Raw genomic sequence first — 22,844 nt, 5'->3', positions numbered from 1 at the left:
CAGGAGGGAGGCTCTGCCAGCCCCGCGGGCAGTCTGTACTGCAGCGGGGAGCCATGTATGCTCTGTCATCCGTTGCGCTGTTTACTTCTGCAAAACCTGGGTATGCTTCGCCCAGATGTTTGCATTCAGCACTGCCTCGTCAAGCAGGGAGATGTAAGAAGTCGAGCAAAGAGCTTGGAAGATCCTGCTGCTCCGTCCTGGTTGTGCATGGGTTCTTAAATAGCCATAGTACATTTAGGGAGCCATCACTTTCAAATGGTTACTAAAAACACAACATTGTTTAGGCTTTATGCCTCCAATAGTTATAATAAAATGTATCGGAGAAACATATTTATCAAAATTAATAAGATTTTTTTTACAGTTAAAATGCACTGATGTGGTGTTATGCTTTCCTTTACAAGTAATGTCTAAAGTAAGAGTTGCTGCTGAAAGAGGTTTGTGAGGAAAAATTACATAGATCTGTTCTTTTGTTTACTCTGTGCACTTGACAGCCCCTGAACGCAGTCGGGTTCTGCGCTTTGGCTGTGCAGTCTGCCAGTCAGGCTTCTGACATTCGTTTGAGCCTTTTGCATAGCAGCAGAGAAGATGGAGCTGTTTTTTATAAGGCAAATATGACCGTGAAAGCACAAAGGGTGCTGATGGATTCGGCAGTAGGGAGTGTCGTTGGAGTGATGTTTTATATTCATTCATTTCATTAAAAAGAAAGTGATTTAAAACTGTTTCCTCTTACAACAGAGAATAAAACACCACACAAGGGCACTGATGAGAATTTAAAAAGCAAGAGCTGCGGAAGCAAGGCTCTCAGGTAAGCTCCCTGTGGGTTTGGGAGCAATGGGCTGTGCCAGCCCCCAGCACTTTAATCCTGTCCTCAGGGTGCACAGCAAGGGATTCTGAAGCAGTCTTCTCTGGCTAGAGCAAATGCAGTTCACCCTCTGTGTGAAAAATCTCTTTCCTGCAACGGTGCTTGCAGAGGTACCATCAGGTCTGTTCTCAGAACCTGTTTCACCACGGCTCCAGAAGATGGGTTTGCCCTCCTCCCTCTACTTACCATACAAATTTATCAACCATATACAGTTGCCAATGTCCGTTTTCTACAGATCTGTTGGAGGGACATGACCTGTGCCTTTGACCCTGGGAAACTGGAGGAGGCTTGGTGGTGGCTGAACCGCAGCCTCAACTTTTATTTTTTAAAGGTTTTTATTTTCTTTTTTAATTTTTATTTTGTATCAACATTGCTTTGACTCAAATCTTTTGAACTCCACATTGTTGGGCAAGAACTGCTGCCAGACCCTCTGCTTTGAAGCAGATGAGAAACACCTCCATAATTTCCCTTGCCAGTGCCAGAATATGGAGGAAATCTGCCACAGTGCATGCCCTGATCCTGCTTTGGGGAATTACTTAGAGCTGTTCCTGTTTTGACAGAGCTCATTTACCTCTCCCTAACTGCTCTAATCTCTTAAGAGTGCAATTCAAGTTGTTAATTTGAGTACCTTCATAAAGAATTTCCACATTGCAAATTCCCAGTCTGAACTTTGCTAAAACAAAATGTGTTGCTGGAATGCATTTCTCCGCACCCACAATTGTCTTTTTTTCATTCTCTCTGTGCCATACCCTCCGCTACCTGCTCCGAGCTGCTCTCCGCAAGCCACAAGTTACGAGCGTGAGTCTAATTTCACTCTCCAGTAAGCAGGGAATTCAGAAAATTCAGAAGTGCTGGGATCAACACCAGGCACTTGCATTCGTGATCCTCATCGGAGTGAAAACCGTGTGTGTAGCCGTGTAACTGCTACGCCGCTGCTATCTCTGCATGGGAACCTGAATCGTCTGAGGAGCCAGCTGCCTGCAGGCAGAGCAGGCTGTGTCTGGTGTGCCGGAGGGAGGCTGGGCACAGCTCGTTGGAGGACACACACATGTGCATGCATTAGCTGGGCTGCTTCCCGGAGTCCTGGCCGTGTTCTGTCTTGTCTCTGGGCTCCTTAAAGCAACGGTCATTAGGGCTGCTCACTCTGGCATGTTTTCATCCCACATCCTTCTCGGTATTAGACAATGTCTACCTTGCAATGTCTGATCCTGGTCCAGCACAGAATATTCCATTAATGCGACTCGAAGAGAGGAACTTATTTTTCCCGGCCTCAGCCTGTGAAATTGGTTGCAGTCTGCTGCTCTGTGCAGTACAGCCGACTCAGACGTCCTCTCACCAGCACCCACTGCAGCACTTTATGCCTGAACTCATGATGCAATGCAGCTGGGGGTGGAAACAACTACAAATCCATCTCAGAGAGGGAGCTGACCTGAAGCCATCCATGGGGCCTCGCATCGAGCTCCTGTCATGCTAAGCTGTCAAAAACAATTACCTCGAGAAAACCTTTCCTGCGTCTTTACATCTCATTAATTGGCAGGTCCTGCTCTCTGTCACTCTGGCACCTCATGGAGAGTCAAAAGCAGGGGCAGGAAATGATACAGTGGGTCAAACTACCAAATGTCAATGTCATATGTCCAAAGAAAGGCTTGATTGGTTTAATGGAGGTTGGGAGGGGTATAGTATACAAGGGAAGTACGCTATTTTTTTTTCCTCTGATGATCTTGATCACAGGAAATAATGGCAAACAGAAAAGTAGATGTTAATTTACGAAGTGACCAAAGAGTAGAGAACACCAACATTAAGAGAGCAGCGGGTAAAAGGACTGTTTAAGATGGCTCTTGGCTACAGAGTGGAGCAAGGTGAAATTTAATGTCAAGTAAATATCAGCAAGATCTGCCTGAGTGTGGAACAGCCTCCAGAAAGAAACTGGGAGAGCCTTTGCTTGAGCCACTTAAAACTAGCCTGAACAAGGTGCTGGGAGAGAGACACTGCAGAGAACAATTCTGCAACTGCCACAGGGCTGCAATGATCTAATAGCTCTTTCCCACCTTTAGTCTCTGTGATCCTGCAGTTAATCATCACGTATTCATTGTGAAATCCTGGCTCAAACCATTTGTTAAGACTCCTAGCTAGTGAATTTTCATATTAGCTAGAAAAGGACAAGCCTAGGAGTTTTAATCCAAACTTAAGCCAGCATTAGTCTTGGAGCCTTGATTTTTTGCAGGCAGAAATTTGGATCCAGGTTTGTATCTCTACAGTGGCAAGACCGATGTACAGCTTCTTTGTTTCTGACTTGTGCTGCTGTAGAAGCTGCTGCCAAGAGCTATAGATAGTGTATCAGAGACAGGTTGGTTTTGTTTTGTTTTTCTCCAGGGCAGTGACAGTGATCGGCAATTACAAATACCATTGGACTTCTTGAATGTAAGGGTGTGAGTGGAGGCTGTTTTTCCTTACACTGTTTCTTCCCTTACATCCTCCTCTGTCTCCCATCTTTTCTTTACAAGTGCTGTGGTTGGGACTCAGGTGTGATGAAGACTCTAGAAGAGAGTCCAGACTGCCTGCATGATAAAGCCACCTTCCTGGAGCTACACAAGTGCTTCCTTCAGTTGATGAGCTGTAAAGAGTCAAGGTGGCACAGGCAGCTGTGATCCAGAAACTTGTTTTTGTCACTCTAAAAGATGATTATAGATCTGTTAGCAACCCCCTGGCACTATGTAGGCTTGCACAGCAATTATTTCTGCAATTACTTCTACGTCACCCTGCTGGTTCTAAACTTTAAGAATACCCTGAAATAATGCTGCGTTTTGGACTGATGAGCTATCACATGAACAGTGGCCTGTTGCTTTTCCTCAGTTGTGGAGCAGGTGCTAAGTCGAGCAAACACCACAGGTGCTCTCCTCCTGATTAAGGGCTTCTTGCTGGATGATGTGTGCAAATTGGAGAAGGTGGTGATGGCAAGGGGGATTGCCAGGGCAGGCTGGAAGGACACAGAGAAGTGAGACACACGTTTCCATGAAATATTTCCATGAAAATTGTTGTTGCCTTCCTATGACTCCTACCATGGACAAATAGCTTCTCATTAGATTTTCCTTTTCTCTCCTCCATTTCACCTCCAATTTCATGTCATGCTTCTTTTGGTTTTCTTTAAGCTAACCTTCTCCCTGATGAGTACTCAGCCACAGAAGCAGAGTCCTTACCTTAAACGCACCTTTCTGAACATCTTTACTAATAGTTCCCTTTTGCTTGCTGCATTACCAGAGGGTCCTGATGAATTGGTGACTGACTTACCTTGCAGACTTATTATTCTATACTTGCTATGTGCAGCACTGATAAATGTCAGGGTTTTGCATAGAAGTTGATACTTTTTTTCCCCCCTGTGCTTTCCACAATGAATATGACAGGATACAGATTCAAGAATGCACTAAGGTTTTGATGACTTTCATCCAGATTATGCACATTAGTAACATGAGCAGTTCCTGGGTATGAATAGATGAGCTTCTTATGGGATTTTTTCTGCTGCATCAGGCATGGGAAGCAGGTGAAGCTGGAGAAACTGGAAGGAAGCAGTTTTGCCTACAAAAGTTGTCATTCTGAGTCTGGATTTTTTTTGTTTTTCACCCAAAAACTTTTTCTTTTTTGAATTTCACCCAGAAAGTGAATTTTGTATGAGAGTTCACTTTCTTCCCAGTGTTGCTTTTGGGCTACAAAGAGGACTGTTGGAGGAGCTGAGGCAATGTTGTTGATACTGTCCACCTTCTGCAGCCTCTCCCTTGTTGCATGTAGCTCTGGGAGGAAGAAAAAGCAGTTGGTTATTCAGGGACTGCTTCAGGAGAGGACCTGTATATCTTTCTGCAGCTTCTGCAGATCAGCTGAAAAAAGGATAGAGAGAAGCTCTGCAAAAAGAAGGAAAAATCTAATAGCTTTGCCTTACACAACTTTAATGATGGCCCAGAACACCTACTGCGAAGCCAGGTGACCCATAAAAAATCAACAAAATTCAGTTATGCCTGGGAATAGAGTAAACTGAGATCAGCAATAAAGCAGCTTTTGTACAAGTCAGGAGGATGCTGTAACATGCCAGGGTATTTTTGCTAGTAGTGCCTTTCAGGGCTGTGTTACGGCAAGTTACCTTTTGCCTGGGCTATGTTCAGAGATGATTTTCCTATTGAGTTTCTTCTCTTTTCCATTAATAAATTTTCTGCTGCATTCAGTCACAGAGCAGGATCAGTTTATGTGCTTGCCTGGCATTCTTAAGCGGCATAGTGGGATGTCAGGGTAAGGGAGACCTAGGCAGAAAGGGCAGAGTGTATTAGTGTAATAGTGCTGCATCTGCCAACGCATACACTGGTTAGCAAAGGCTATGAGCTAAAACCCATACTGGTATTTTATAGTGTTCTTAGTAACCATGAAGAGGGGCTCTTCACAGTCTTGCTGATTCCTGATCTGTGTCTTTTCTGACCTTTCATGCAGGATCCTTCCTGCAAGTGGACTTTCCCTGGAATGCTTCAGGCAAGATCTTATCCTATTTGAGTGCTGCCTCTGGGCTGGAGGCAGGGATAGCCTTGTCCTTGCAAATAATTAGTTTCCAAACCCGCAAAGTCAACCTCATGACGAGCTCGTGTTGAAATGGGGCTCTGTGTACAGTGCCAGGCTAACTCTTTCCTCTTCTTGACCTCCTCTCTTCTTTCTGTCCTGCGGTTGCGCCAGCTTATGACTGTGGTGGGTTGACCTTGTCAGGCTGCCAGACACCCACCCGGCTGCTCTCTCACTCCCTCTCCTAAGCAGGACAGGGAGAAATATAAGATGGAAAAAAAGCTCGTGGTTCAAGATAAAGACAGGGAGATGGCTTACCAGTTACTGGCATGGGTAAAGCAGATGACTCAGAAAATTAATTTATTGCAAATTGAAATACATTTGGAAAGTGAAAAAAAAAAAAAAAAAAAGGACTAATTGAAACAACACCTTCCTTTCTTTTTCCTCAGGCTCAGCTTCATTCCCAGCTCCTCTAGCTGCCCCCCTGTCCAGGCAGCTCAGGGGGGATGGGGATGGGGGTTTGTGGTCAGTCCATGACAGTTTGTCCATGCCACTCCTTCCTCCTCACACTTTTACTCTGTGTGGGTCCTCTCCATGAGCTGCAGTCCTTCACAGACTGCTCTGGGATGGGCCTTTCCATGGGCTGCAGGGGAATCCCTGCTCTAGCACCTGGAGCACCTCTTCCCATCCTTCTCCATGGGGCTCTGCAGGGCTGGTTCTCCCATTTTAACTCCCTGCCTGTGTGGTGCTTTGCCCTTTCTTAAGTATACTTTCCCCTGGGTGCTACCATCTTGGCTGCAGGGCCCGGCCGTGCCCTGAGGTGGGGCCACTGGAGCTGGCTGTGTGTGGCGCGGGGCAGCCTTGGCCTCTCCTCACAGAGGCCCCTGCAGCCCATCTACCTCCATCTCACTGGACGCCCAGTGCAATGACTTCCAGTCAGAAAGCCCTTTTGGAGACACTGAAATCAAGATTTTGATCCCTGTAGCCCCTCAACATGTCAAGGCTCTGCTGCTGCCTGGGCAGGCGCTTCCCGTCAGGGCTCATGGCTGAGGTCACTAGACCTGGGGCCATGTCGGCCATGTGCAAGCCCAAAGTGAGATATTGGTTCCTCTTTATGGAAAGCAAAATTGGGCATCTCAGCCACAGCTGGGGTGCATGTGAATTTGCCAGTCTGCTGCACACCTGAAAGAGGGTTTTTTGTTCTAAAGTCAGTGGGACTGATGCAGAGACAGAAGGAAGAGCTGTGTTGTAATCCTAGCATTAGTAGGTGTCTGCCTATAATATGGGCAATATAAAAAAGCAGGCAGAGCTGCTCCTTTTTTTAGGCAGTCTCCAGAATTACGTAGCTTTTTCTTTCTCTGGAAGTTCTCACTGCTGTGTGATAAACAAAATTCCCAGTTACGGAGGGAAGTCTTTTTTTACACTGAGGATCTTGGCAGATCCACAGTGGGAGTCCTGTCCCATGGTGGCTTTCTTCAGAAGTCACAGCCTGCCACCCTCTCTCATGGTCCCTGTGGCCAAGTGTTGTCCATGCTGTGATGGCTCATGGAAGGGTAATGTTGAAGGGATGTTTCTCAGGAAGGAAGTGAGGATGTTCCCCTCCAGGCTGAAAAGACGGAAGAAGGAGTGAAGTCCTTGAACAAGAGGAGTATTTCAAGGGAAAGGAGAGGAGGAGGTATGTGGGGCTGAGTCTTTTTGGATTTCCTTGAGCTGTGGGATGTGGGAAGCACCGAGGGTGACAGACTTGGACAGAGGTGAGGAAATGGCCTGGCGAGCTTGGCGGGAACGGGCCCAGGAGGAGTGTCTGTCCTCCCCTGCACCAGGCAGTGGTGGACGCGGTGTGCTTCAGCCACTGGAGCCAACCACGCTCACACCCGGCTCTGCCACTTTGCAGGGCTAGTCCCGTCGTGCCCATGCAGCTGGGCCTCCTGTCCCTGGCTTGCAGCATGAACCACAGAGCTGGGGCTCCCAGCCTCCTGCCAGGGAGCTCCAGGAGGCTGCACAGCCTGGGGTTAGGGTGCAAACCGGGGCAGTGCTGCCTACCCGGCTGCAGGAGCTGAAGTAGTGACTGTTTAAGACAGCTGAAATCACAGTCTTCTGATGGCGTTTTGCGTAAGAAGCCCAGAGCTTTAGTTCATCTTATTTCTAAATCAGAATTCACCAATACAACTGCAGTTGAAGGTGGTTTAAAGTAATGTGTTAATATGGGTCCTATTGAAGTTTTAGTTTTGCAGATGGTTAACGTTTTGTAACAGATACTGGCATGAACCAAACTCCTAGATCCAAATAGCTGCCAGCCTTTAGATCTGAATCCTATATGCTCAAAACACTTCCACTTAATCGTTAGTAAACCAGAATATTAAATGGCATCAAAGTGTGGCCATGAGCTAGAGATTTTGTCTGTGAGGTTTAACCTTTGCAATTTCAGAGCCAAAGCTTTGCATAAAGGAGAAATTCTAGGGTAAATGTAAATAACACACACGTCTGGAGGATTAGCTGTCTCTTGTCCAGAAATGCCACACCTTGTAATTAAAGAAGAGGCTGTTAGTATGCGACATAGGAATGCAGAGGGTGTGGACCATCTCAGATTTACAGGCTATCAGGTTTATGAAAGAGACTAAATGCTGTTTAGTGTTACAAAGGTGGTGAGACCTTTGTTCAGCATTGCCCCAAAAATCTGGCAAACTTCTGGTGGGAAAACACTTTGCAAGTAAGATCTTGCTAGAAAAATAATCTATTAGAAAAATTTAGTAGGGAAACTCCAGTAGTTTCTGAAATGACTGCTTTTCTTCATGTACTGCAACAGGATAATGGTGTATAGACTGAACATGAATATGAGTGTGCAAGTTGCCTACTGTGAACTGGAAAGTATGACTATTTTAATTTAACTTTACAAGTATCCATTAAAATAGAAGTGCGTAAGTGAACTTTAGTGCCAAAAGAAGTGCAACAAAAGCATTTCAGTATGTGAAAAATAGTATCCGTTATGAAGATCTGAATGTAAGCAGAGGGCTGAGGAAATCATCTTGGTTGTGTCCTTTCCAGTGAGTTGTTATACCTCATGATATTTATAGCTCAGTAGAATAATGAATATTAACACTTGTCATCTCACATCCAAAGTGTCATGTTAAAAAAAGGGATTTGAACTCTAGAGATTAATGCAGTGAAAATTATGACAACATTTAGCTCAATGAAAGAAAAGCTTTGAGTTAACCATAAAAGGCTCAGAATAGGTTCAAACTCAAGGAAAGCAATTTTTTTTTTTTTCATCCAGTCTGTCGTGGTGACTCTGTGCTGCAAGCCATTGTGTCCACATCTCAGATCTGGGTAAGGCTTCCTCCAGAACTCTGCGGGTCAGTCGTAACACCAGTCACTAAATGTAGTGAGTTTTGCAGTGGTGCTCATGAATGGGTAACAAGATACAAGAAAACAGAGACCTACCCTTGCACAGTCATGCTCTCTAGAAGTTTGTGCAATGTCCTTTGCAAAGAAGGCAAAACAACACGACTTGACTGCCTGATTCTCCTGCCTGATGAATATGATGTCTTTTTCATTCCTTTGTATGGGCAAAATTTCACTTCTGAAAGAATTGCCTCTTTTCAAGGCAACTGGACTTTTAATGGGATAAAGAAACATTAGCCACAGTGGTTTGAGTGGAGGGGGAAGCAGCTGATTCAGTTATCTGCAGGCTGGAGGGCACCATTATAATTCAAAAATTGACCTCCAGTGGGACGGTGTTTCCCTTCCATGCTAGGGCTGGATTTGGTTGTGTTGTTACAGACGCACCATTGTGAGTCCAGATTGTGCCCAGCTGCTACACAGATACACAAAGAGCTGAGAAAGCTGCAGGGAGCCTCTTCGTTGTGTGTTACTGGACAGCAGCCAACCTGCCATCAAAGGTTGCCCATTCCTTGAGAAAGCACAGGGCTTGCTCCATCCCCCAGCCATGTTGCAACCGAAAGGTGTCCAAATGGAGATGGGAAGGGTATTTCCAGTGCCCCAGTTTGTGGGACAGAGTGTACAAGGTGTGCTGGGGAGGGAAGCTTGCACTGATAGAGAAGATAAGCACTGTCTGAATGGGAGGGTACTGAAAACAGTCTGCTAGGGACAAGATATAAGGCATGATAGAGCTTTTAATGAGTGAGTTGCCATCAAATTTCTAGTAATCTTTAGCAATGTGTTTCCCTCTGATTTTTACACGCATTTGCAAAAACTTCTGAAACTCATATATAAGCTGGCCTGCCTCTGACCAGCACAATTCTTTGTATATTAGCTTGCATCGGATACAGCCTAGTTCTTATGTAAAAATTCCATGGGAAAATCCAGGAATGACTGCATAACTGATTTGGTATGGCACTGGGCTTTAATTGTTTTCAGATTTCTGTTTTCAAGGCCAAGAAACCAAAACCCTAAGTAATGTTTCATTTCTATCCCTTTGCAAACCGAGTCTCTGTGGAACGCACAACTGTAGCACTCAGCACTGTATATAGAAAAGCACTTTCAGTGTCCTGCAGATGTCTGCTCAGTAGCTTCCATATGGCAGATTACTTGTTATTGGACCAGGCACAGCTCATGCTTGTGCAATTCTGTTGCAGTTGGCAAGGAGGTAAGGCAATCACGGCTCGATCTGGCCCGTTGGGTCAAATAAACTCTCTGCACACTTGAGTAGGGGTTTCAAGCTGAATAATGTTGCTGGAACAACTTCCAGCCCTCGCTAACGCTGGTGCAGCCCCACCTTTCAGAGAACTTGAAAATCTTATGTGCTTGGTAGTAGCTTAAGAGTGTTCTGCCACAGGAGCACTGGGCTAGGATGGAAGCTCTTGGATGTTGTTGGCACCTGAAAAGCCTTTATTGGCCCAATGCAATAAGCTGGTGGTCTTAGTGAGGCAAAGGACCAGATAATTATAGAAACAGAATCCTCCTCCAGAAATTGTTCTCCCTGTCAAGGCTGAAAAATTTTGGCAGGGGCAGCTTCCTCAGTGTCTCTTGAGCGCAGTATTTTTTGTGGTTTAAGAGAACGCTGCATTCACTTGGGGTTTTGATCCACCAAACTTTATTCTGTTTTCTATTTATAATATTTTCCGTGTTGTTTCTGTGTGACTTCTGTGTATGTCTGAAACAGACAAAGAGCAAATTTTGAATTTAGGCACTCTAGTCCGGTCTGGCCAGAACTGGTGTCTGTACAGCCTGGCTTGATGCCCGCTTGGTTTCAAGCTGGTGGCACTAAAGTATGAGCAGGATATGTTTTGTGATGGTGTTGAGTGGTGGCTGGAAATTGTTTCTTACATTCAAAACCACATTTTGAGGTATTTTTGATGCAATGGGGCTGCCTCAGGCAAGTTGCACCTGCCTAGCTGAGATCAGGCCCAACCTGTACTGATGCAAGCTCTGAGAGTCCGCATGAGAATGCCTTAAACTTTAAAGATCCCAATTTTCATTGAACCAAAAAAATTTAAGTAAATCTTTTTTTTTTTTCTTCCCCCAATTAGAAAAGCTGAATTTGGCCCAAAGATTTTAGATAGGCTTTCTAGTTAAAGAAGGGCGGTCAAACAAGGTGTTAATGCACTAGGTAGGTAAGGTGGAAATTCAGTGGTTCTAGTTTCTCAGTTTTTCCAGTATGGACAGTGGGGGCACATAAATAAGGAGACTTGTTCTTTTGGCTACCTTGCTTTGGTCTGCAATTGCAAATCATATTTGTAGCTCAGCTAATTTGGAAATGGCAGGAAACTCCATTCTAGTTACGAAGAGACACTCGCCATCTGCAGTCTGGCAGTACTTGCCAACTGTATGTTTGGGACACAGCAGACTAGGCAAAAGTGCTATCATCTGACCCTAATATATCTGTTTCTCAGTTTATAGTGTTGTAAGCATGTCAACAGAGCAGCTCTCAAGCATGGCACATTTTGAAACAAGTAAATTATAGCACTAATCTAATGGTTGATTTTGTTTTTCTGACCTACTTAATTTAAAAAGTGTCTAAAAATGGAAATGCTGTTTCGCTTAATGCGAAGACAGAGCTGGCTTTTTTTCCCCAACATCTGTGTCCAGAAAGGAAGAAAAATCCTGTTTTGACTGGCCTTCCTCCACCAGTCATTTTTTTTTCATTTCTTGTCTAAAGCAAAGTAAGTTACATAAACATTCCACCTCTTTCCATAAATTGGCTGCAGTTTCTGAACAATAGTGTTACTGTGAAGAGAAGAAAACCACAGACACACCCCACAACTGTTGGTCACACAGCCAGAGAGAACTAAAGACGCATTCTTTGAAAGTACCAAAAAGGAAATCCATGGTCTTAAAGCAAGACCTTTTATGTTATGTTTGGAAATGTTTCTCATTTCTGTCTTTCTTCCCCCACCCCCGCTTCTTCAGCTTTCTTAGCTCAACATGTTCGAGGGAGTGAAATGGCTCTAGACAGAACTTTATTCTTTGTCGAGATGTGTTGATAGTATTTGTCAGTACTCACTAACCTGGGACCGGATAGTGAAGGAAAACTGAAAAGTGGGATTTTAGAAAGAGGAAAGAAAACATGTTACTAATAATGCCTTTGGGGCTTCCTCAGTATAAAAAGTAAAAATGCTTCGCTGGAAAAAAGAGAGAGGCTAAGACAGAAATCTCTGTTTAAAGCTGGTAGTTCTCAGTTGTAAAAGTCATAATTCTCTTCAGACAATAACAGCTCTGTAGAAACAATTCTTTTCCTCTCTGAAGCATCTCAACACGCTTTCCAAACGGGAATTCACACCCCTCGTAGCCTGCATTCCCCAGCTGGGCAAGCCAATGCACCAGGAGGTTAGACGTCCTGCCAGTGTCACGCTGCAGCAATAAATACACCCTGAATTACTCTCTGCTGTAGCCTGCACAGCCTTCTAAACACAGAATACCAAGTGGTTTGGCACTGTCTGTCGATATTCCCTCTTGGAGGCTCCGGGATTACGATCTCAATGAAGGCAAAGTTGCCACTGATCTTACTGGGAGCTAAGCATGTGTAAAGTCAGCAGGATCCCGCAGGCAGCAGGAATGCACAACAAAGCGATGCCTATAAATCAGCAAGTAGGTGTCTGCTGGCCTCCTGCACGCTGGTGTGTGCCGCGGCCCTAACAGCATCCCTGCGTGCAGCTGTAAAACCCAGCTGCAACCTCGCCAGCGAGAGGGCACGGCGGAGCTGGCGGGCTTGCCTCAGCAGCAGCCCACGCTGGGGCAGCCGCCCTGCTCTCCTGCTGCCTGCCAGGGCTCCCCACCGCACGCCAACCTGCCCCGTGGCCCTGCCCCGTGGCCCCGGCGCCCACGTCTCTCGCTCTGGAGCAAGCCAGAAGCAAGACTCAAATTGTTTGCAAGGAGCAAGCCTGTGCACTTCTGAGGGCGTCTCTCTATATGTTACTGAACATGCTTTGTCCAGGGAAGGAGCAGGAGTGAGCAAACATTATAGCATGTAAGAAAACAAAACAAAGCAACCACCAAAATAGCTGCTCTACTGTTGAGGTACCATCAGAAAATATGTTTGGTTTTATTCCAAAAAAAAGAAATATTCAGAATAAACTTCAAATGCTTGGGGGGGGGGGAAGGAAGCTTCTGTAAAAAGCTGAAGAGTTTTTAGAAGCTCAGATAGAGATGGCTTCCCGCAATCTTATTCTGTAGATATAACATGCAGTTTTTGTCATGGCACTATTGAGACTTTCAAACAGGATTGGGCCCCTCTAAGATACACAGTGTACACAAGTTGCTTCCAGGCAGCCAGCTAAAAGCAGAACATAAATGAAAGAGGTGCAAAACAAGGTATTATAATCACTTGCATGCTACTAAATCCCACTACATACAGAAGCTAATCTGTTTTTAGACCCTACAGTGGCTGGTAGCTGCAGAACACAGCATGTGGACTGAAAAAGGTTAATTTTTTCCTTTTGCCTGCCAAATCGTTTCTCTACTCCACCCTTGGTGTCCAACTTTCCAATCCCTGAGTCAGTGTCTGAAGTCAAAACAACCAGCTGGGCCTCCCTGAACCTTTCACTGTGGGAAAGCTCGGCTCAAAATGGCTGCATTGTTTCTCTGTAATCTTATCCTCAGCGTTTAATATCCTCAGCAATTCACAGAATTTTCAGGATTGTGTTTTGGCCCAATGGGAAATGCTGACCTAAATGGTGTGAAGTTTTTGCTCTTACGTTATAAGGGAAAATATTATGGAAAAAATAGAACTATCCTTTTACTGTCTGTGTTGATATATTTTACCTACCACTTGGAGCAGAAAGCTGCAGAATTGAGCTACATGCACTTTTTTCAGATTAATTCCTTTACAAAGAATAGGAGAACCTGCTGGAAGACATGACACTGGAGATGTATCTGTCAGAGAGCATGTGTCACAGTAACATCTAAGGTAGCATAGTTTGTCCTAAGATTTTCAAAGCGTGTAGAATCTGTTAATGTCTAAAGATCCTTATATAAGAAAAAAGAAGGAAAAAAGGTAAAAAAAAAAAAAGTGATTAAGAGTAGGATTATAGGGCATAGAAGAATATGCAAACAAGAATCCGCATTAATTTAGGGGACGTTATTATGTTGTAGCAACACTTGCAAAATTTTTAATATTGAGGTACAGAAATACAAAGGCCATGTTTGGAAGAAAAAAAAAACCACAGGAGGATCTCCAAATCTTAAGAAATAGAAAATATGGTGCTTCAGTATCAGTGGTGTGTTACATTTTGGAGGCTGGGATTTGAATTTGCTACGTTTGCATGCAAACAAGCGTGCTTCCCATTGAAAAGCCTGTTTCAGAGGTGCTCGGTAGTCTCATGGGTGCACTTGGAGTGGGTTTTGAGGCAGGTTTTGCAGGCTGACCTCAGCTTTGGCAAAAAAAAAAAAAAAAAAAAAAAAAACAGGATTCTTTTTAGTATAGTCTTACTCCCAGCTATGAGCTGAAGGCCAGAAATCCTACCTTTGGTGTCAAGGTTTTAACACAGGCATACATTGCAAACCCCAAGGGTTTGGCTGGTTTAAACCGTCATTCCCTCATTAAGAACTTGATGTTAACATAGTGTCTGTGATGACCAGCTTCTGATAATGATGCAGGAAAATCGTTTACTGGAGAAACCCTGAAGAGCTCTGGAGCTTCCTGGTCATTACAGATGGGTAAGCACTGCTGGAGAGTGAGCCTTAAGCTGACAGCTGCAGCCTTCTGCTACTGGACCTCAACCCTCACTCTACTCCTGTTTCACAGCCTTGTTCCTATACATGGTGGTCTTTTAGTGGTAAGCATTTTTTTGTTTACAGGACACACAAACATCTTTTTCTTAATGATGTACCTTTCCAATCTAGTCTTGGGGATGGGAGCCAAGATCTTGAGAGATCTGATGACTGTATTGTTTTGTGGGCTCAGCTTGGAGAATTAGGCAGTATCAGTGATGCAGAATGTATGTACTTGTGTATGTGAATTAGCTTCCTGCTGTTAAACGTGTAACTGCAAAAAAAATTTGGTCCCCCCATTTAAAGTCCCTCCCTCATCTTAGGGGAAAAGAATCCCTTTTAGAAACCACGGATAGCAGATGTCCAGTTCCATTTTTCACTATTACTTATTTTGTTAGAAAAACCACCACTGACTCATTCCTGTACAATTCAGTGTTCGCACAGTTCCCTTCGCTGCTGTTTGTGCAGGGATCCCTCCTCAACAGTCTGTAACTCAAGAGATCAGTTGTGTTACAATTGCTTAAAAAAAGGAATGTCACAATTGTGACCGCAGCAAATTGTACTGAAAGATCTGTTGCTGATCTATACAAAGAATGCCAAAGCTATTTGCCTTGGCATTGTGTGTAATACTCTCCTTGGGCAGCACATGAGGAAGATTCAGGAGCCATAGAGTTGATACTTGGGCTCTTGGCTTTCTTAGGAGCGATCTACCAGGCAGATCACAGGGACTGTGCAACTCAGAGTTCAAACTGATTCAGCATGTGTTTTTAAGTGAAACTGGAAGTGAGGAGATCAGTGAAGACTGGTGCCACATTACGTACAAAAATCTGCAACTTGGTTAAACTGAGTTTCACAAGGCAATAGATCCCTATGGTGATCTTAAGAGTGGTGAACTTTCTCTTCTATTGACTTTTCCTTCATCTCCTGTTCTTTGTACTGCAATAGCCCTGAGCCTTCTTCCTGTCCAAATCCAAGCAGGTCTCATAACAAGGCATCGTAGCTCATAACAGGCTTCATCAGCTGAAGTAATCCTTAAATCTAGGCAGACTACCATAAAAATGACAGCAACAGGTAAACCCTTGAAACTTGTCTAGTGGCACAGTTGACACAAGGTCTCAAGGTCTTACCTATATTTGCTTAAGGGCTAAGACAACCTGGGGAATATGTGAGTCAACTGGGCACACTGCAAGGACTAAGAAGATACAGTGTGAGGACCTTAGGGCCACTGAAAGACATGTGCTACTGAAAGATATATCTCAAGTCATTGCTGCAGTCAAAGCAGGTTGGTGTTAGTACTGCTGTACGGATTCTCATTTCTAAAAACACCTTTCCTAGTGCAAAGCTGCAGGCTGGTAGGCGTATGTTCACATAGTCACAGGCAAACATTCCAACTTTTTCAAAACTTGCTGTATGTACGACAGTGGGCCAGTCTTGCGTAGCTATCTGAAATCCTTATAACAAAGCTATAAGCAATGTAATTCTGAGAAAATCAGAAAAAAAAAAACAACTAAATTAGGTACAAATGCTGTTACAAACTTCATAATTCCATTAATTCTTTATTACATTTCCTTGTCTATTGGACTAGGCAAGTTTGCAATGCCCTCAGCTGTACTGTGGTTTGTTTGTATTCCTTGCTGTGTTAATTTTTCTCCCAAGTATGTTATTTCCATTAGAGTTTATACTTTTGCTTGTTTAGCTTTAGCCAGAAACTTCAGCTCTTTCTACTTCAAGTCCTCAGTCATACACTTCTACTCTTTTTCCCCAGACCAAAACATAATCTTTGTAAACCTTACTACCTTCTATAGCAACAAAAAACATGTTGTATTTTCCAGTAGAATGTTTCAGGTGCCAAGCACAACCTAACTGGCAGTCTGAAGAAACTGTCTCCCAAAAAGGTTGGTGAATATGTGCAAACATGAGCTGTTTTTCTAAAGGCATTTGCCAGAGCCCTTCTGACACATCAAGCTTAGAAAAATATTTGGCATCAATCCCTTCTTCCAGAATTTCTCCTTTTGTAGACAGTGGAAAATGCTTTCTTTTCATGTATTTAGATGTTCTGGGTCAATCCATAAGCAGAGCCTTCTATCTTTAGTTCAGCAATAGCTGGCAAACACATCCACTCTTTCAGCTCTTTTACTCACGATACGGCGCTTAGTTTGGTTGGACCGTCTTGGTCTTCAAGATTCTCCCTTGAGATGAGAGGCTATTTTCTAGGTCAGGAGCCATGAGATGGATGAGCTCTTTTGACTTTTTTCTTTACCCCATGGGGAGTATGGTGCCGTGCATCTCCAACTTGTCAGTCCTGTGGCCAGGAATTAACAGCATTCCATAACAGAGATCATGTTTAACATATGCCTAAAAAAACATATGCTGCATACTGCGAACAGGTTCAAAGACTCAGAATGAAGATTTCTCAAAGCCAAGTGGGCATAAAAACTCATGGAGATGAGGGAAGAAATGAACTAAGGTTACTATTTTGTGCTACTAAGTTATCTCGGCAATCTGGCTGTATTCTTGGATGCCTATGTTCCTTCCCATCTGGTTTGCAGTACTTCCTGTAGACTTCCTGTTAGATTTCATCAGTTACCTATTATACAGTATACTGTGCTGTGTGGGCTTTTTCTGTCTTGCAAAGTACAAGTTTATTAAGTAAGCCTGGTGCAAATTCTGAAGCAGGTCACAGTATGTCCGCACTAAACTAGTAAGTAGGTCAACAGAACAACTCAAGTTTATATGACGGCTTCTACAAGTACACTTTCCAGGCATATCTGCCACCCAGTTCTGAACTACAACAGAACATCACTTATTTTTACAGCTCCTTCATGAAAAATGCAGTGTTGGTCTCTGCTAGAAGCCATGGACCCAGCATGTGGACTATCAAATTAGACAGAGACTAGATAAAACCAAAATAGTATTTGTGGCTTTTTGCTAGTTTCATCTCTCACTACTCACATTTAAGTTATGAAGAAAAACCCCACTGTTTTATTTCTGCTGAAGCCAGGGTTAAAACATCAATAATCTTCTATTTCTAAAATCTCTATGCCAAGCAACACCTTGCTAGCAGTTCATCACTTTTTATCCACATAATTTCCTTATCCTGGCAGAAACAGGATAAGACCAAGAAAAGAAAAATGATTTGGGGTTAAGTTCCAGAGAACAATTCCTGAAGCAAGCCATTTATAACTCAAGCTGCTTTATAGTTATTGTAAGTCATATATGGTCATACATCCCACATGTACTGGTGGCAATTTATTCTATTGCTTAAATGTGAGTTAGTTTATGTTTTCAGCACTTGAGCATTAACAACATCTGCAGGGTCAAGTTATCCTTCAAATATTTCATCAAATCCTTAATGTTGTAACAGTCCAGCTACTATATAAATAGGCCAATGTTCAAAGGCTTTGCTTCATCATTAACCAATTAACAAAACCAAGTACCTTTTTTCTGTATGGAAGATGAAGCTTTATACCTACTAGCTAATAAAGCTCCTCTATCAATTAGGCTCTTGAGTGTTAAATTTTTTTTTTCATATTTGAATTGCTGTAGTTGCCAAGAGCCCTCAAATGCTCAACTGTAGAGGTTGATTAGGCTAGGTCTGCTAATGTATGTTATGTTCCTCCATCAGAGTGAATTATTGCATAGGCAGGTAGCAGCATATTCTAATATAGGCAAATCCAGGATGTAAAATTGTCCCCTGAAAATAATTTCTGGGTAAAAACAGAAATAATTACTCAAAGTCAGAGTTATTGCTGTGTGCTCTGACTGATAAATGTATAGAAAGTGTGGGTTTTTTTTTTAATACTTTCTCTTATGACTGGTAATGAAATGCAAAGTGTTGTCCTGAAGGATCTCTTCAGACCTATGTAGAATCACATGAGATTGTAAGATGCGCTCTCCCTTCTGGTTTACACCCATCTATCATTTCTGGCAGCTGTTTGTCTAAAAATCTAGAAGGATGGGAGTGGCACAGAATCCCTTGGTAACCTGTGCCAGTACTAAACTATCCCTTTAGTAACTGCCTGCTCCTCACTGCTGTGAAACAGGTTTGGCTCTTCAATTTGTTCGCTCTCCAGGCATAGCAGGACACTGGTGACTCATCTTAAAGCATGCAGATAATACGTGCCTTTCAGAGAATAATATATTTGGATGAACAGTCTCTAAGACTGATGTTTCTTCCTTTTTCAATTAAACTGTTTGGCAAAAATAGATAATAGCTTTTCTTTCCTGTTTAAAAAAAAAAAAAAAGCCTGCTCAAAAACTCTGTGAGAACTGGTCCCACCCAGCTCATGGTGACCAGCTGGTTGTCAATGACTCCAAGTTCCCCACGGGCCAATTTATTTTTAATGCCATTGCAACTGTCCTTCCCTGTGCACGTGTGTCCTCTTGCACGCAGCGGCAGCAGAGCTGCCTGCTCCATCCCTCCCCTGTGCTTCAGCTGGGCATGGGGTGAGACACCCATAAACTCTGCCTTGCTTCTCCTAGGGGTGTGAGGACCTTGGGAAGGTATGGATAGTTCTGCCCCTGGTCCATCCCTTCAAAGAATTCCTTGCAATTCATCACGGAAATATAAAATAGAGCATAAGAGAAAAAGCAGGGGAAAAAAAGAGAGCTCTCTACGTGCCTGCCATTTTGTCTAGTAACAAACAGGGACTGGCTGTTTCACACAGCTCAGCTGGAGTCTGTGTTTCTCATCTGTTTCCCATAGTAGTTCCCTGTCAGCTTGCAGATCCTTAAAAAGAAAGTCACTTTTGTCCCTTTGTTTCAATTTCAGGGGCCTTTGTTATATTCTGAGTGTGGAAATGTGGATTTTGGGCTTGTAACTGGAGACTCAAAAAGAAACCTTTTCCAGAAATTAAACCACCACAACTAAAGGATGTCTGGAATTTTTTATGGTCTTTGTACATGGATTGTTATGTGACTGTACTTTAAAACTGTTTTTTTAGGAGAGTCTTTTAATAAGCCCACTTTTTTTTATGGGGAAAGGAGATCCAAAGTGGGCTAAAATTTACTCAGTTATTTTGTCACAACTGGCTAAAATAAAATTGAAGTTCTTGCAAAATGCCGTTTTCCCTGGAGACTTCTCTCTGTCACTGGCAGCTAAATAAGTAGCAGACAAGACAAGTGCTTCAAATACGCTTGTTTGGGGGTTCTCTCCACAGGCAATGGGAAATACAATGGGCTTGGGAATTTCATGTTAATTCCGCTCAGAATGGGCACTTATAAAGCTGTGGGGTTGCTTGGCAAAGTGGGAATCTCCCTAAGTGCAGATACGCTCCTCAACAGCTCCCAGAGAAACGCAAACCGCCAGCAGAGAGAGCAGCGTAAGGGGGCAGGGGGTGGTGATGTGGCGCGGGGCGGCCTCCTTTACCCCACACGGCTGCTCCAGAGGGGCCGCTGGGCTGGAGGGTCCCAGCAGGGCTGTCCCCAGGCCCACAGAGATGGATGGGGCTTTGAGGTGACATTTCAACCCCTAGCTGTAGTTCCACGGGGAACCCGCAGTAGAGCCTGGGTGACATGGCAAGCGGTGTCCCCCGCTGCCGGCACTCGAAGGCCATGGCAGTGGCAGCAGGGGCACGTCAGGCTGCTCGCCGTTATGGCCACAATGGTTGTGGCAGGGGAGAGAGGGAGAGGGAAGCTGGCAGACTCTTGGGTGCTGTTTTCTCTTGCATTGCTGCCTCTCTCATTGAACAAGAGAGCTGGGCTGCATTTGGAAGCACCCAGAGGGGCCCCTGTGGCAGCATGAGGCTGCCCGAGGGGGCCGTGCCATGCTGGGGGGACACGCTTTGAAGTCAAGTGGTGAAACGAGGGAGGAAGCAAAAAAGAGACATTGGGTACAAAATGCAGAATTCTATGTTAAAAGAGTGTCTCATGTGAAAACAGGCAGTGTAATGAGAGAGGAGGGAGTCACTTTTACCGAACAGGCAGCTGGAACAAAGGTATGACGAAAGAGAGTAAATCCACACCAGGTCTGTCTGGCAAGCCTTGATCCTCCTCAGAGATCTGGTCTTTTTTTCTCTGCAGACCTGAGCATCAAGGATCTTGTGTAGAGAAAGAGCTATTTCTATTTTTCTGGATATCAGGAGACTGTACATTTGCTGGTAAAGAGACATCTAAAAATATTTAAGGGGGTGTTAATTTGTTCATTTGTTTTTCCCCGAGGGATTACAGTTTCCATTGTTACGCACAGCATCTAGGGTTTGTGATCTGCAGCAGTTGTATGGTTTCACTCCAGCAGAGTTTTTTCTTATATCAAATGGGCGATACTTTATCTTAATGGACATGTTTGAAATCCTACAAGTATTTTTTCCCCACATATCTTGAATTGACATGGTCATGCATATATGTATGCTGCTTTTCCTGTTCCTTCATGCATATCCTGATGATAGGCTATGATAGCACATTCTGGTAAAAGACTGGAATAATAAAAACACTTTTTTTTTCTTTTCTTAGAAAGAGCCACACTCCATTAGGGAAGATGTTGAGAGCTTATTCTTTACTACAGCTGGTCCTTTCAGGCATTTATCTAACAGTATCATCAGTTCTTGGATTACATTCCCTTCAGTCAAACTACATGCTTGCCTTTCTAAATTTACAGCTTGCTCTGTGAACACAGTTTCTGGTAGGAATCCATCAGTCTGCAAGTTTGTTAAAGGTGTGATGTTATCAGCAGTTCAGTTTCAGCATTTTCCACGTGCTGCAGTATCTGCACAAGAAAAGAAAAGCAGCAGGGGAAGCGTGGATGCTAGAGAGGATAATAGCAGAGTAGAAAGCTTTCTGATTCTCAACAAGTGGGAGTGCCTTCTGATAACACGGGATTACAGCGGATTTGCAACCAGGACATTGGGCTTTACTAAGTTGGTGTATCAAAGATTTTTCCTTCCATTGTCAGCTTGTTGAGTGATGTTTGCCTGCTGTATTTCAGACGAGAGGTTGGAAGTCCAAATAGGACATTGCCTGCCAAATCTTGTAAAGTGATAGTGACTCCAAGGTATGGGGCTAAATGAAGGGGAATGTATGTACGTACTTCTTGTAGTGGGGAGCAGAAGGGCTCTGTAGGAAGAACAGGGACCTGGGAGATACAGCATGTTTATGCAGGGACCTGCTCCTTGCTCCATACTGCTGTGTTTGGGGATGTACATATACCGTGAAACCTCATGTTAAAGCACAGACTGTATATATTTGTGTGGCAGAGAGCCTGGGGGTACTCATCCATCATCATCTACATGGGAGATGTGGCTAGAGAGAACCCATGTTTTGCCCAGTCTGCCTGGGCTTAACTGTGAGATCTTCACTATTAACTCTGTGCAAGGAGCTTGCTGCACCTTTTTGTTCTCTGTTGCCAAGGATAGAATAGTCTTTTATATCTCATTGCTTAGCTCTGACAGGTTAAACTAAATGAGCAATACAAAACTAAAATACAGAATGACATGAGTACCAAGTTGTGTCTTAAATTCCAGAGCTGCATGCTGAAGCAGACTGTGACATCTCTTTTGTCTTATACTGTAGGAGGCTAAATAGTGAGTACATGTCCAGGCGAACAAGGAGCTAGAGGTCAGTGGCTTGGATGTCACATTCACTTTGCCTCTGTACAGATAATTAATTAAGCTTCACACAGGCAGGAAAATGAAGGACTGAAATGGTGAATGAAACCAGAGTGAAAGGCAATTGCATGTTTTCTCATGATTGCTGTAAATCCCATAGGCTAAGAACAGCTGTAATGGGTCAGACCAGAGATTTGCCTGTTCCAGTATTCTGCGAGTGACATGGGCTAATAGCAGAGCCCTGGATAAAAAGTTTAAATACCAGACAAGCATAAAGTCTTGCTTCTCTCAGTGTGCTCTTCCAGTTTCTGGAAATCTGCAACTAGGGGGTTCTTCAACCAGTGACTGTATCCACATTTCAATATATACAACAGATCCACATCACGTGTATTTCCATGCTGAATAGTTTTGATAGTCTTTGATGAATAGGCAAGGCCTGTACACGCAGAAAAAACTTCAGATTTAGCTTACACTGTTTCTCAATCGGAAGCTATTATTACTCTGCCTGTTAATCCCTCTATCCCCTTTTTTCCTCTGAAACTAAATTTAACCGAAAAAGCCCCTGAAGATTGCACAGGGAGCCTGTAATTGATATGAAATGAGGATGAGGTGCACTTTGCATCACTTCCTAAATGGCAGCTTCTGGTACTTCTCCTGACCAAGGACTCAATGGACACAAAATCCACAACACTGCAGGACTACCCAGTGTACATGGTCCATGCCTTCAAGACTTCTTTCCA

General features: G+C 43.8%; 1 protein-coding gene across 3 annotated transcripts in view; it reads left to right on the top strand.

Moving 5' to 3' along the window:
* LOC308192603 (uncharacterized protein) overlaps positions 1–22,844 on the top strand; it is a 41,953-nt gene that overhangs the window by 3,757 nt on the left and 15,352 nt on the right. For all 3 annotated transcript variants that reach the window (XM_080586378.1, XM_080586377.1, XM_080586376.1), the window contains exon 2: positions 8,670–8,722. In XM_080586378.1, coding sequence (XP_080442504.1) covers positions 8,670–8,722 — 53 coding nt within the window. The remainder of the gene's footprint in view (positions 1–8,669; positions 8,723–22,844) is intronic.

The sequence above is a fragment of the Anser brachyrhynchus genome, assembly GCF_964034855.1.
Source record: "Anser brachyrhynchus genome assembly, chromosome: 3".
NCBI classification, from domain to species: Eukaryota; Metazoa; Chordata; class Aves; order Anseriformes; family Anatidae; genus Anser; species Anser brachyrhynchus.
Note: the sequence above shows the minus strand (reverse complement) of the source record. Positions and strands in the feature narration are given on the sequence as shown.